This window comes from Gopherus flavomarginatus, chromosome 3 (genome assembly GCF_025201925.1).
Source record: "Gopherus flavomarginatus isolate rGopFla2 chromosome 3, rGopFla2.mat.asm, whole genome shotgun sequence".
Lineage (NCBI taxonomy): Eukaryota > Metazoa > Chordata > Testudines > Testudinidae > Gopherus > Gopherus flavomarginatus.
The window spans coordinates 165,507,588-165,519,615 of NC_066619.1; the positions used below are offsets into that span (position 1 = coordinate 165,507,588).

Below are 12,028 nucleotides of genomic sequence, written 5' to 3' on the forward strand. Positions count from 1 at the left end.
TTGGCCTCTCAGAGTTGGTAAGACAACTCCCACCTTTTCATGCTCTCTGTATGTGTATATATATCTCCTCAATATATGTTCCATTCCATGCATCCGAATAAGTGGGCTGTAGCCTACGAAAGCTTATGCTCAAATAAATTTGTTAGTCTCTAAGGTGCCATAAGTACTCCTGTTCTTTTTGCAGATACAGACTAACATGGCTGCTACTCTGAAATTTAACGGAGTAGTGACTGTGAACTTAATATCTTAATGCACTGTGATAGAGGCTGGGCATTGCAGAGAAACATCTCTAAGGACTTTGGGGTCTGGAGTTCACTGATTGTTACCTGATAAGCAAGGTTTGGGCTGGGACAGCCTTGAGGAATTTGCTGGTGAGGAAGGAGGACTGCTCTGGCAGAAAGCCGATGCATAATCTAAATTGCCAGCAAAACTCACTCTTTCTCAGGCAGAGAGGTAACACAGTGGCTCTCTATTCTGGGTAGTCCCAGCAGTGTGTTACATTCCTATCGATAAAACTTGGATAATTGTGTGACCATCATTTTAACAGATTTTGAGATTATCAAAGGGAAGTGGGTACATAAACTAAGGAGGGATTTTCAAAAGTGGATTGGCCTAGTTCTTCTTCCACTGAACTTAATGAGAGTTTTACCATTGACTTCAATAGGAACAGAATTATGCTGAGTGTTTCTGAAAATCACACCCTGAAAGTATGATTCTTATCAAAGTCTTTCTTTACTTTCTATAATATGCACCATCTAGGTTAATAATGTTAGTACAGGTATAGAATAAAGCATGCTGTACAGCTTCAGAAGTCAAGATTGCATTGTTTGGAGCAGCATATTAGGAATAATATGCAAGAGGACTCTAAAAGCTTTAAATATAGTCTAATCTTAATGCACGTTTTTATCATATCTACTATGATGGCTCAGAAATAGCTATTGTGGATGAAAATCAATACACAAAGCTTTGCCGCATCTTAATATAACACTGGCATGATATTGCCATGAAGGAAACCTCAGTCCTGTAGTAAGACAATAGAAGTATTTTAAAAAGCACTTTTTAGAAAAAGAAATTGCATTAGTAGCAATAAACCCATAAAAAGGCAGATGTTTACAGTTAGAGCCTCCAATTCAGGAAAGCATCCCTGTTTCAGAGCATTACTTAAGCATATGATATTTAAGCACATGTCTAAATCCTATTGAAGTAAATGGTAAAAGTTCCATTAAAGTCGGTCAGCTTTAGGGTACAGTGCAGACTGAGCTGTGATTGTGTCATGGGTAGGCATACCTGCACTAGCTTTAATTTAGCTGCTGTGTATAAATGTAGTAGTGAAAACATGGCAGCCTGGGCTTTGATGCAGTTCAGCCGTCCCTGTCCAAGTCCACCGAGGATCCTCCTGCGTATGAACTCAGATTGCTAGCCTGCATTGAATTCCATGCCACTGTGTATTCACTGCTATTGTTATCCGTGCTTGCTAGATTAAAGCTAGTGCAGATATGCCTGCTTGTGCAACAAACGCACCTTCTCTTGCTCCATAGATGTTTCCCTAAGCGCATGAAGAAGTGCTGTCCTGAATAGGGACCAAATTTAAAACTCCATTCTTATCTTACTTATCTCAGCTTCTAGGGACTGATCATGTCAACAGAAGTCAATGGAAGTTGTGTGAATGCAATTGATTTGCTGATCAGGCGCTTTGTAGTACAGATGATCCTAAAACAATGGTTTTGTATCCAGCCTGTTGTTATACAGGTCCTAACTTGGGTGTTAAAAACAGTATAAGACTTAACCGCAATTGTCTCTGTTTTTGTAGGTTTGAGACAGACCTTTAATTTTAGTATGGAAGGGGGAGGGTGTACATATGTCTTTTAATTATTTTTCTGTAACCATTGCTAGTAGGAGGATTATCTATAATGAAAAAATTAAATGTTTCAATTAAATTTTAGCCATTGATTCTAACATAAAGTAATATACTTTTGTTGTTCAATTAAAAATAACAAGCTGCTGAACTGTTCCTATCCAAGTGTAATGCCTGAACCTCTGGTCAATAAATCACTCAAGGAAAAGACATCTTTGGGGCTGAATTTCTCTCTGAAATCTAGAGGGGAATAAAGTCCAAAGTGATTAAAATTTAAAACTCAAACTTTTAAAAAAAGTCAAGGAAAAGGTGATTGTACCAACTAGCCTCTTGTGTTTGAAAAATAGCTTGGCTGTAGTTTATGGCCTTTCCCACTGCTTCCTCTCGGTTGTAATGGCTACATTTGGTCATCCAATAGCCAAAAGAATGGAGCTGAACTAGTCAATAATGACTGAGAATTTCACATTTGGGAGCAATTCCATGATGTTTACTGGTGACTGCAGTTGTCAAATATCATGGTGTATATTTGCCTCATGTGATTACTGAACCCACGCTCTGTCTGCATGAATCATTTAATGTGCCTGCATGCTGTTGATTACGTTCAGTACTGAGTTCAGACTAAGTGTCATACCTCACTCTGCTATAAAACATGAAAGAATGTGTAAGGTAGAGCTACATTTCTTGTTTCACTTGATTTCTCTCTCCCCCGTCCTCTATCCCCTTCATCTTTGCTAGAGAGGAAAGGAAAATGTATGCTCCTTGATGGAGACCCATTTAATGAATTCAGATTGTCAATATTAAAATATCATAATCTGGTATGTTCAGAAAATTATAAATAGTAGACAGAGGTCATTTTCATATGCTTTATGAATTCTAATCACAATTAGCTAATCTCACCACTTTTCCAAACACAACAGGAGCGCATAAGGTCATCCATCTGCAGTTTTAGAATCAAGCCTCAATATGTGTTGTAAACCCCCAGAGATTCTTTCTCCAGTTGTACAAATCAACATATTTCTGTTCACTGTTTGATTTCTATACAGCCTTCTTTCTAGGAGATGTTTTCTTGGAAAAAGCTCAGGCTATTTTATGATTAATTTAAAAAGACCATCCTTGTTGGTGACATGTGACTCAGCTAAGTAGAAAAATAATATCCATTCATCATCTTCAATTTTTTTATGAGAATGTCGTATTTGTGAGAGGTACCGGCTTGACACCCATTTATCCAAAAATCCTGTTTTTTTCCCTGTAGAGTGAGCATCACATGGAAAGCAGAAATGTAACACAGCTTCTCTTCTCTGGCTCACTTTCCCTTGTGAGCCTCAACTTCAGACTTGAAAGTCTACCTCTGGCATGAGAATGGAATTGGGTTTCCAAGCCTAGTCAAATGTCGGTTTCTCTGCTGAGTCTGCCAACAAGGAAACCAGTGGGTGGTGATGGTTTGTACACTACTCCACTGTGAACTGGACTGAGACTACCATGTCATTTCACATAGGCCCCTTAATGTAACCTTATTTCTCAAGTCCTTAAAGATACTGGCCCACTGATACCATCAATGATGCCTTTCCTACTTTTCAGAGACATTTTATTTCCTATAATGTACTCATTAAAGGCCATCCAGAATATTGGCATGTCTGTGGGAATTTCATCAAAGGAATTAGCAATAATACATAGCATCTTAATCCTACAGTCTCAGGACACTTTAGAAAATTTGTGTATCCTTATCCCCATTTACATGTGGGGGAATCTAAGTTCAGAGAAGATAAGTGACCAATCCAATGCCATATCGCAAATGAGCAGTTAAGTCAGGAATGAAATGCCGGTTTCCTTACTTCTAGTCATCTGCTCTAACTAGACTTCGCTGCCTTTCTTATCAGCTCTATATAGTACACTGAGAAAACCAGCTGCTTGGCAGACATATCTAGAGAAAATTCCCTATCTCTCTTATTTCACATTTTCTGAAAATTCTGTTTACACCAGTGCTATCCCCCTGAAGCTAATGTGTTGGTGTAACTGAAGGCAGAACTTGGCCCTTCGTAACTTTTTTCAATTCTATCTTTCATATCTCTCTATAGCTCACCTCCCTTATTATATTGCTGTGCTGTCAATTTGCTTCCCCTAGTCAGGTAAAGTTAAAATCTCTGATACTTCTCAGCTTCCATTTCTATCCTTGACCTAACTTATTGGCTTTTTACTCACTTGTCCATTTCCCCTTCTCCTCCTGAAGCCTGGCCTGCTGTATTTTGCAGTCTCACTCTTTCACCCCTTTTCCTTCACCCACATACAATGCTTGCTTTCCACTCCTAATCCTCCTACTAGTCATACTAGTGTCTAAACACAGTATAGGTTTACTTGAATACTGAAATATAACAAAAAAGGAAAGAGATTCTATGGGTTGAGAAGACTCATGCCTTCAGCAGATCTGGGTCTAATTCCTAGCACAGTCACACACTTCTGTGTTGCCTAGGTCACATAATCTCTCTCTGCCTTGGTTCCCCATCTGTAAAATGTGGTTGATACTTCACTACTCCACAGAAGTGTGAGATGCTCAAATACTTTAGTGATGAATGCCATAGAAAAGCTATAAATAAATAAACTTTATAGCAACAGCTAAGTGAAGCAGGCAAATGCTCTCCAGGGTTGGCATCTCCAATATATTTTTGTCATCTCTTCTTTCCCCATCACCTGCCTTGATCATGTCATGTTGTCTTAATCACACATTTAACTTTACACAGGATCTCCAGAGGTGCTGACCTGACAAGGTCTTGGGATATTTCATCTTCAAGTTCTTAGACTGTAAGATCCTCTGGGCGCAAGGACCTAGCCTTGTGTTTGTAAACAGCCATGCCTTTCCCCTGGAACTATATAAATATTGGCAATAGTGTCTAGCTTTCCCTTTACGGTCATGTCTCATTTTCTCTTCTCTCCAGCTAATCTTGTTGGATCAAATCCTGACCTGTAGCTGTTAGATGGCTATGGGATCCACTGAGGCAGAAGAAGCTCCATCACAGGCCAACTGAAGTAAAGGGGGAGCAGCAGAACCCGTGGGATTCAGTCAATCCACCCATTCACAAGTGATTGTATTGCTTGATTGTAGGGCTCCCTGTGAGCCCCTACCTCCCCAGGCTCCTCTTTCTTCACCGTGTCCCCACCAGCTGCTCTGTGGGGGTTACTGAATCCCTCTGCAGAGGTAATTCTTGCAGTCCTTGAGTGGGGGAGACAGGCTCATTTTCTTCCCTTCACCAGCTCAGTAGGACTTGAGTAAAGAGTCACTTAGCGGCCCATCCCATAGTAGCTTGATTGACCCCTTATTTCCATGGAAAAAGAGGGTGAGGATTGTTTTGGTTTACTGTAGCCTGCAGGAAGCTTCATTGCCTACCTGCCACCTTCAATCTTCTTTCCTGTACCTAGCATGCATGTTTGTGTCTCCCACCCTAGCACAATTCCACTTTTTAGTCCCCTAATTGTTCCTGTTCAGCACATGAGAAATTTTTTAAAAAAATTAATTGTCCTGTTTTCTCAAAGAGAAAGATGGTCACTCTTTTTTGTTTTCACATATTGTTAGGGAAATGACACTCTCCTTCTCTAAACACAGGATCAATAAACCACTACTGTAGTTTCAGATAGCAGCATTTTTTGGGGAAAAAAATAAAAAACCACATGTAAGAAGTATTTTTGTTCTCTCTTGAATGTTTTTTGAGTACCTATAACATATTACAAGAAAGTTGGTGATGGATTTTGCTTTCCTAGTATTCAACAAATTGTGCATGTCTGAACATCTTTCCACATAGCAATGTGGGAGATTGTCTCTTGTTACTCATCTGACACACTGGACACCTTTTTTTCATTTTGACTCTCTCACCAACAAAGAATATTACCAAATTTAATGAAAGATTGAAATTAATAGTGAAAGCTGCACACTTTAAATGCTGTTTAAAATCGGCTAAGCAATTAGCTGGTGCTTTTAAGCTGATTGAATACAAATTCAGAATTATGAGCAGCTATTATCTAATAACCCAACAAGTGTTGTGAATAAATCCTTGCTAATATGAAAATTATCAGCTCCTGGAACCCTCTATTCTACAAGCAGAGACTTTGTGCATAATGCCCTTAGATTGATAAACTGCAGATATTTTTGGGAGAGTATTCATTTATTCCTCTAGCTTGCGTTTATGCTTAGGGTATCTGTCATTCAAATGATCAGCAAATCAGAATTCAGTTTGTTTTCGTTAATAGGCAGACAGGTCGTCATTGACTTAGTCTCAATTCTTTTAATGCTCTTTAGACCCAATCTCGGGAAAATAATTTAATGGATTGGGTTCAGTTATTGCTTTCCATTTTTATTTCTTCTGGCTGATTTTTAGAATCATAAAAACATAGGAGTGGTAGGGACTTCAAGGTCATCCAGGCCATCCCTCTGTCATTTTCAATGATTGTACGTGTGATTTGAAAGAAAACAGTAGACACTGACAGATGCATAGTAATATCTTGACAAATAAGTCAACACTTCCTTCCCCCCGAGAGTCATAAAAGAATGGTTTGCCAACACAATCCGGTCATGTGTGTGTTTGTTTGACAGTGTCCTTAACATGTAGTTATAGTCAGGACAGTGTCAACAGTCTCTAAAAATGTCACCTTATTCAAAATATCTGCCTGCTGTGTATCTTTGAGTCATATCTACTTAGGTTATTGGCAAAATTACAGTTGTGAGCCAGTACAGCTGGATTATTTTCCACCTTGTGCAATGTGCAAAATACTCAGCTAAGATCTGACAACAGAATCTTCATTACTGGTGACAATGTGTGAGATACAAAAAGATAATGCAGCTTGACTTTCAGATCCAGGTTGTGTTTTCATAGGGGAATAAAAACCAAACAAACCCTTTTTACATGTTAACAGTACATCTCATCTGGATATCACTGAAAGAGTTAAACAAATAAGGAGATATGGAACATCATTTTTAGAGTTACCTTTGTGTTTGGCAAAACCACTACATACTTGATTAGGACCTGGATTGCAAATCCACACAGAGCAATAAGATCCTTCCTCTACATAGAGTTGTGGGCTACAAACATTAGGAACAGGAGGTCAGGGAGTGACAGAGAATTGGGTGCATGCAGCCTTGGTCCCAGCCTCAAAGAGCTTAGAGTCTGTATGCAAGACAACAGATGGATATAGACAAATCGATGGGGAATACAAGGAACCAGTGAGATGATATTGGTCAGCATAATAGGTGGTGGACTCAAGTGTGAGGGGCAGCATGAGAAAAAGCATGAAGGTGCTTGTATGAAAATTTTACAAGTGGGCTATGGAGGCTGGCATCATTGGCTAATTAGAAGTGGGAGTCAGTCTCTCAATTGTGAATGAGAGATGATAGCAGAGTGGAGATATTTTCTCAGATGATCAGCAAAATGACAGCACAGATGAGAACCCCCAAATCAATCACCTGTTAGCTAGCTGTGTGGCAATCAAAACTTTCTTGTACTCAAAAATATGATTTTGGCTGTCTTTTTCTTTTATCAAAAATGTAGAAAAAACATACAACAGAAAATATAATGTAGAGGAAAAAGGAAAGCAAAAAATATTGGTTAAAACAACCTTGGAAGTGCAGAGAATAAATTGTGGCATGACTTAACTTAAAACTAAACCACACTTACAGATCTTGGTGAAAAATGAAAGAAAACGGTACTAACTGGGAAGTCTTATCTATGGACAAACTAACTCACCAATCCAATGTCTATTTTTGTCAGATACTAATGACATCCTTTGCTGAATATTTGCAAAGTCATTTTTTCAGAGGCAAACTCACCTGCTTCTTAAAATGTTCCATTTAGTATCCACTAGGTGAAATCTGTTAAAATAATGTCAACGAGTTTGTCTTATCATGTTATAAATGAATAATCTGGTGTTTCCAGTTCACAGTGAAGGAAGAGAAGGGCAAGAAAAATGTTAGTCTTTCAAGTTTGTGGCTTCTTCTTGTCCAGTTTTAGCCTACAATGTTAATTAATGATGGCATTTATTTGTCAGATGTATCAGATCTTTGTGCTCAATAGAAAATGACAACCCTGTGGAATCCTTCATATTTATGAGTAGTCATCCTGTGTGCATCTCTCTGCAGGACTGAAATTAAATTGCACAAACAGAAGAATCCTGTACCGAGAGGCATTTGATATTAGTCTTTTGACTTATTTTTGAAATATTCAGCAGAAAACAAATCAATGACTTTAACAATATCTGCAAGAACTAGATCTTCAGCAAATGATATTTAACAGAGCCCCTGAGACATCATTAATAGTGTATTGTGTAATTCAAAAGCTTATTTCAAAATAATAATTGATTAAATATATATCAACATAAAAAGCACAGTTGCATTTTAAAACAAGTGTGAAATCTTTTTTCTACATATAATACCTTTTGAAGATGCAAATAACATGAACCAGACTCTGATGCCTAATTCCAGTACAATAGCATCTTAGTGTTGCCAATCCCCACCATTCAAAAACCTCAGTGAGGCCCCCAAAATCATGAGGTTTTTTTGTAAATACATTTTGTGTTCTGTTTGTCGTGTGGTTCTTGAACCTTAAGGATGCACTTGGGTCACTTTTTCAAGTTCTAAATCCCAAACATGAGGGCTGAAAACTTAGTTTTTCAAAAAGAAATAACATGAGACTGTCAATAAAATTCTAGGAGTTATCAATGTCCTTTACTCCACAAATCATCCCATTCACTAAAATGGGACAGACCACGGAGTAACTGCAATGGGATGATTTCAGTCTGAGTAAGGATATCAGAATCTGGGTACCTGGGTAAATTTTGCCACTTTACTCATAGCTAGTTCTATTTAAATAGTGGGATTACCTGCAGAGTAAGCTATCACTCACTGTGAGTAAGAGCTGCAATATTAGGCCCACAGTTAATTTTCTAGTTTCATGAAAGCATAAAATTTCCTGATACATTTTTAAAAAATTTAGCCTCCTTTTTGGTCAGTGCAATAACTCGTTATGTTCCTACCTTTCTCTCTGTGTAGGAGGAGCCATTTGTGATGGTGTCCGAAAATGTTTTGGGAAAACCGAAGAAATACCAGGGTTTCTCTGTTGATGTCTTGGAAGCCTTAGCTAATTACCTTGGCTTTAAATATGAAATTTATGTTGCACCAGATCACAAGTATGGAAGCCCCCAGGAGGATGGGTCATGGAATGGACTGATCGGAGAACTAGTATTTAAGGTAAGGAGGTTAATTATTTATTAAATTAAAGGTGTATAATGACCCAGAAGCATGTAGCTTATTTATTGATGTTGCATCATTAAGTGCCTCTCTTGATGGCTCAGTGGTATTGTTTTATATAGTCACTTCCTATGCTAACAGGATCTGATACTGCTACCAGTGCCTTGGGGAGTGATAGTGAGATGATGAACATGGAATGATTCATCTGTTACCAGGGATCTTTCATCCAGTTTTCCAACCATAATATAATACTGTGAGGTAATGTGGTTAAAAAAAAAAAAAAAAAAAACAGCGATCCTCAGCCTCCTAATTAACTTGGCAAAACCAGAGGCTGTTCTAAGGGGGAAAATCCTATGTTACTTTAATTAGTAAGACATTATATAAATAATGTATAGCACCTAGAGAAATATTGGTGGTGATGAATAAGTAAGTATATGATCAATAGAAAATGTTTTATTTATGTATAATGTTTGTATGATGTAGATGCATCAATTGAAAGCAGTATATTTGTTAATCTGTATTTAATAAACCATCTTCATTTACTTAATTCTACATTAAATGTTTAATATTACAGCATATCTAAATTAAACAAAATAAACCTGCTTTATTTGGCTTTTTTTCTGCTCTTCCCAACGTATCTGATTCTCTGCCTTTATTTTTTCCTTTGAAATGGAAAAGAAAAATCCATATAGCAGATGCTCTGACAAATTTCTTGATTGTGCTGTTACGTTTTCAGATAAATTTAACCTGCCCCTGCTAATCCTGGATGTGGTTGTCACCCTGTGGAAGCATGTGGAGAAGTGCTTGTTACTCCTCCACTCCTCAGTGGAATGGAGAAGAGTATTGTTTCCACTACAACACTCTCTTCTCTCTTTCCCCGCACAGAGGCTGCTGTGCTGGAGCTCTGCATGAATGGAGCTCCATGGAGTACAGGGGAAGTGCCTGTGCCATCCACTGTATAGTCTGAAAATATCTGTACGGAAATCTAAGTAGAAGATAATAAGCTGTATTATATCCCTCTGGGTCTCCTCTGTAGCAGCTATTGAGCATCCCCAGAGAGAATATACACAATGATAGTGCAGGTCCAATGTGAACCACAGAGTATCAGCTATTCTTTGGCTCATGGAAGAAGGTAACCTTCCCACTGGTCTTTCCAAAATCCATGGTTTCTAAAGCTTTATTCTTCTATACACACAAGTAGCTTTTATACCACAGGTTATTTCTGTACTGGGGACAGTCTGGCCTCTGAATCTTAATGGAACAGGATCATATTTTTAGTTTTTTTATTTTTTCTGATATAAAAAATCATCCTTTCTACCCTTCAATTTCCTCCACTCACAGTTTAAGACAGAATAGAAGGGGAAGAATGCAACTTCTACCAAGAATGCAGCTCTGACTTGCGAAGTACACTAACTTACATAGAAACAAATAAGAGACGCTTGAAGTTTACAGGTCATTCAAGAGTAATCTAAAGAAGTGATAGAAGGAAGAGATTACCTTAATAATCAACTCAAATCAAGAAACATCCAAGAAGAGTGCATATTGGCTATTTCCCCACTTTCCAAAAGAGGCCTTGAAACCAAAAATGAAACTGCAGACTTATTTAAAATCAGCTGGGTTTGAGGAAGGGGGAATAGATGAAACCGTGGATAAAAGTCATATTTAAGACAGCGGCCAGGTCTCACCAACTTTAGTTATTCTAAGAGAAAGTCATTATTATTTATTACTACTTGATGAGCAACTGGGTGCCTCATCAGCAGGGCCAGTGCAAGGATATTTTGCTCCGTAGGTGAAACTTCCACCTTGTGCCCTCCCACCCCCCCGCCCAGCCCAGGGAGCCAGAGCTGTCCCTAGCTATTTTGGTGCCCTACGCAGCCCCCCCTGCGGGGGGGGGCTGTGTGGGGCCCCAGGCCTCCATGTGGGGGGAGAGTGGGCTGTCCCCAGGCCTTGACAGCGGGGGAGGGAGGCTAGCCACTTCCTGCGGGAAGTGGAGTGACTCGGCCCCAGCCTGGTCCACTCCTCTGGCTCCCAGCCGCACCGCCGGTGAGTGCTGGGAGACGGTTCCCCCCTCCCGCCAAGCCTGGGAGCCAGAGGAGCAGAGCAGGCTGGGGCCGGGTCACTCCACTTCCCATAGGAAGTAGCCAGCCCCCCGTCCCCCATTGAGGTCTAGGGCCAGCCCCCTCCCGGCTTCCCCCAGCTGAGGCCTGGGTCCCTAGCCTGCTCTGCTCCCGTGGCTCCTAGGCTTGGGGGGAAGGGGAGGGGGAAACCGCCCCCCCAGCACTCAACGGTGGCACAGCTGGGAGCCAGGGGATCGGAGCAGGCTGGGTCCGGATCACTCCACTTACCATGCGGTGAGTGCAGGGTTGGACCTGGCTGCAATCTTCATGGGAGTGGGGGCAGGGTTGGGGCAGAGCAGGGGTGGGAAGAGGCTGGATTGGGGCGGAGCAGGGACAGGGGCCATGGGGAAGAGCCGGGGAGCCCCTCCGCGCAACTCCCAGCCCTGGGGAGCCCCCCCTGCAGCAGCTCCCTCCTGCCCAGGCAGCCCCCCCCCATGGCAACTCCCTGCCCCAGCTCACCTCCACTCCCATGAGCATGCCGACGCCGCTCCACTTCTCCCGCCTCCCAGGTTTGTGGCGCCAGTCAGCTGTTTGGCACGGCAAGCTTGGGAGGGGAGAAGAATTAGAGAGGAGCGGCATGCTCAGGGGAGAAGGTGGAGCGGAGGTGAGCTGGGGCAGGAAGTGATTCCCCTGCGTGCGCACACACACACAAACATTATCTCTCCCCGAGCCCCCTGACCCAGCTCACCTCCACTCCACCACCTCCCCTGAGCGGCCGCCTGGTTGGCCTAGTGGTTGCATCAGCCCTGCTCATCAGAATCAAGACCTCTTTATGCTAGTTGCTGTACAAACTACTCAGCAATAGAAAGTCCCTGCCCTAAAGAGTTTACA

The 12,028-nt window shown here is 40.8% G+C and overlaps 1 protein-coding gene across 1 annotated transcript in view; it reads left to right on the plus strand.

Moving 5' to 3' along the window:
* Window positions 1-12,028, plus strand: part of GRID2 (glutamate ionotropic receptor delta type subunit 2) — a 1,109,147-nt gene that overhangs the window by 856,194 nt on the left and 240,925 nt on the right. The window contains exon 10 of the mRNA XM_050944015.1: window positions 8,883-9,080. Within this exon, the coding sequence (XP_050799972.1) occupies window positions 8,883-9,080 (198 nt within the window). The remainder of the gene's footprint in view (window positions 1-8,882; window positions 9,081-12,028) is intronic.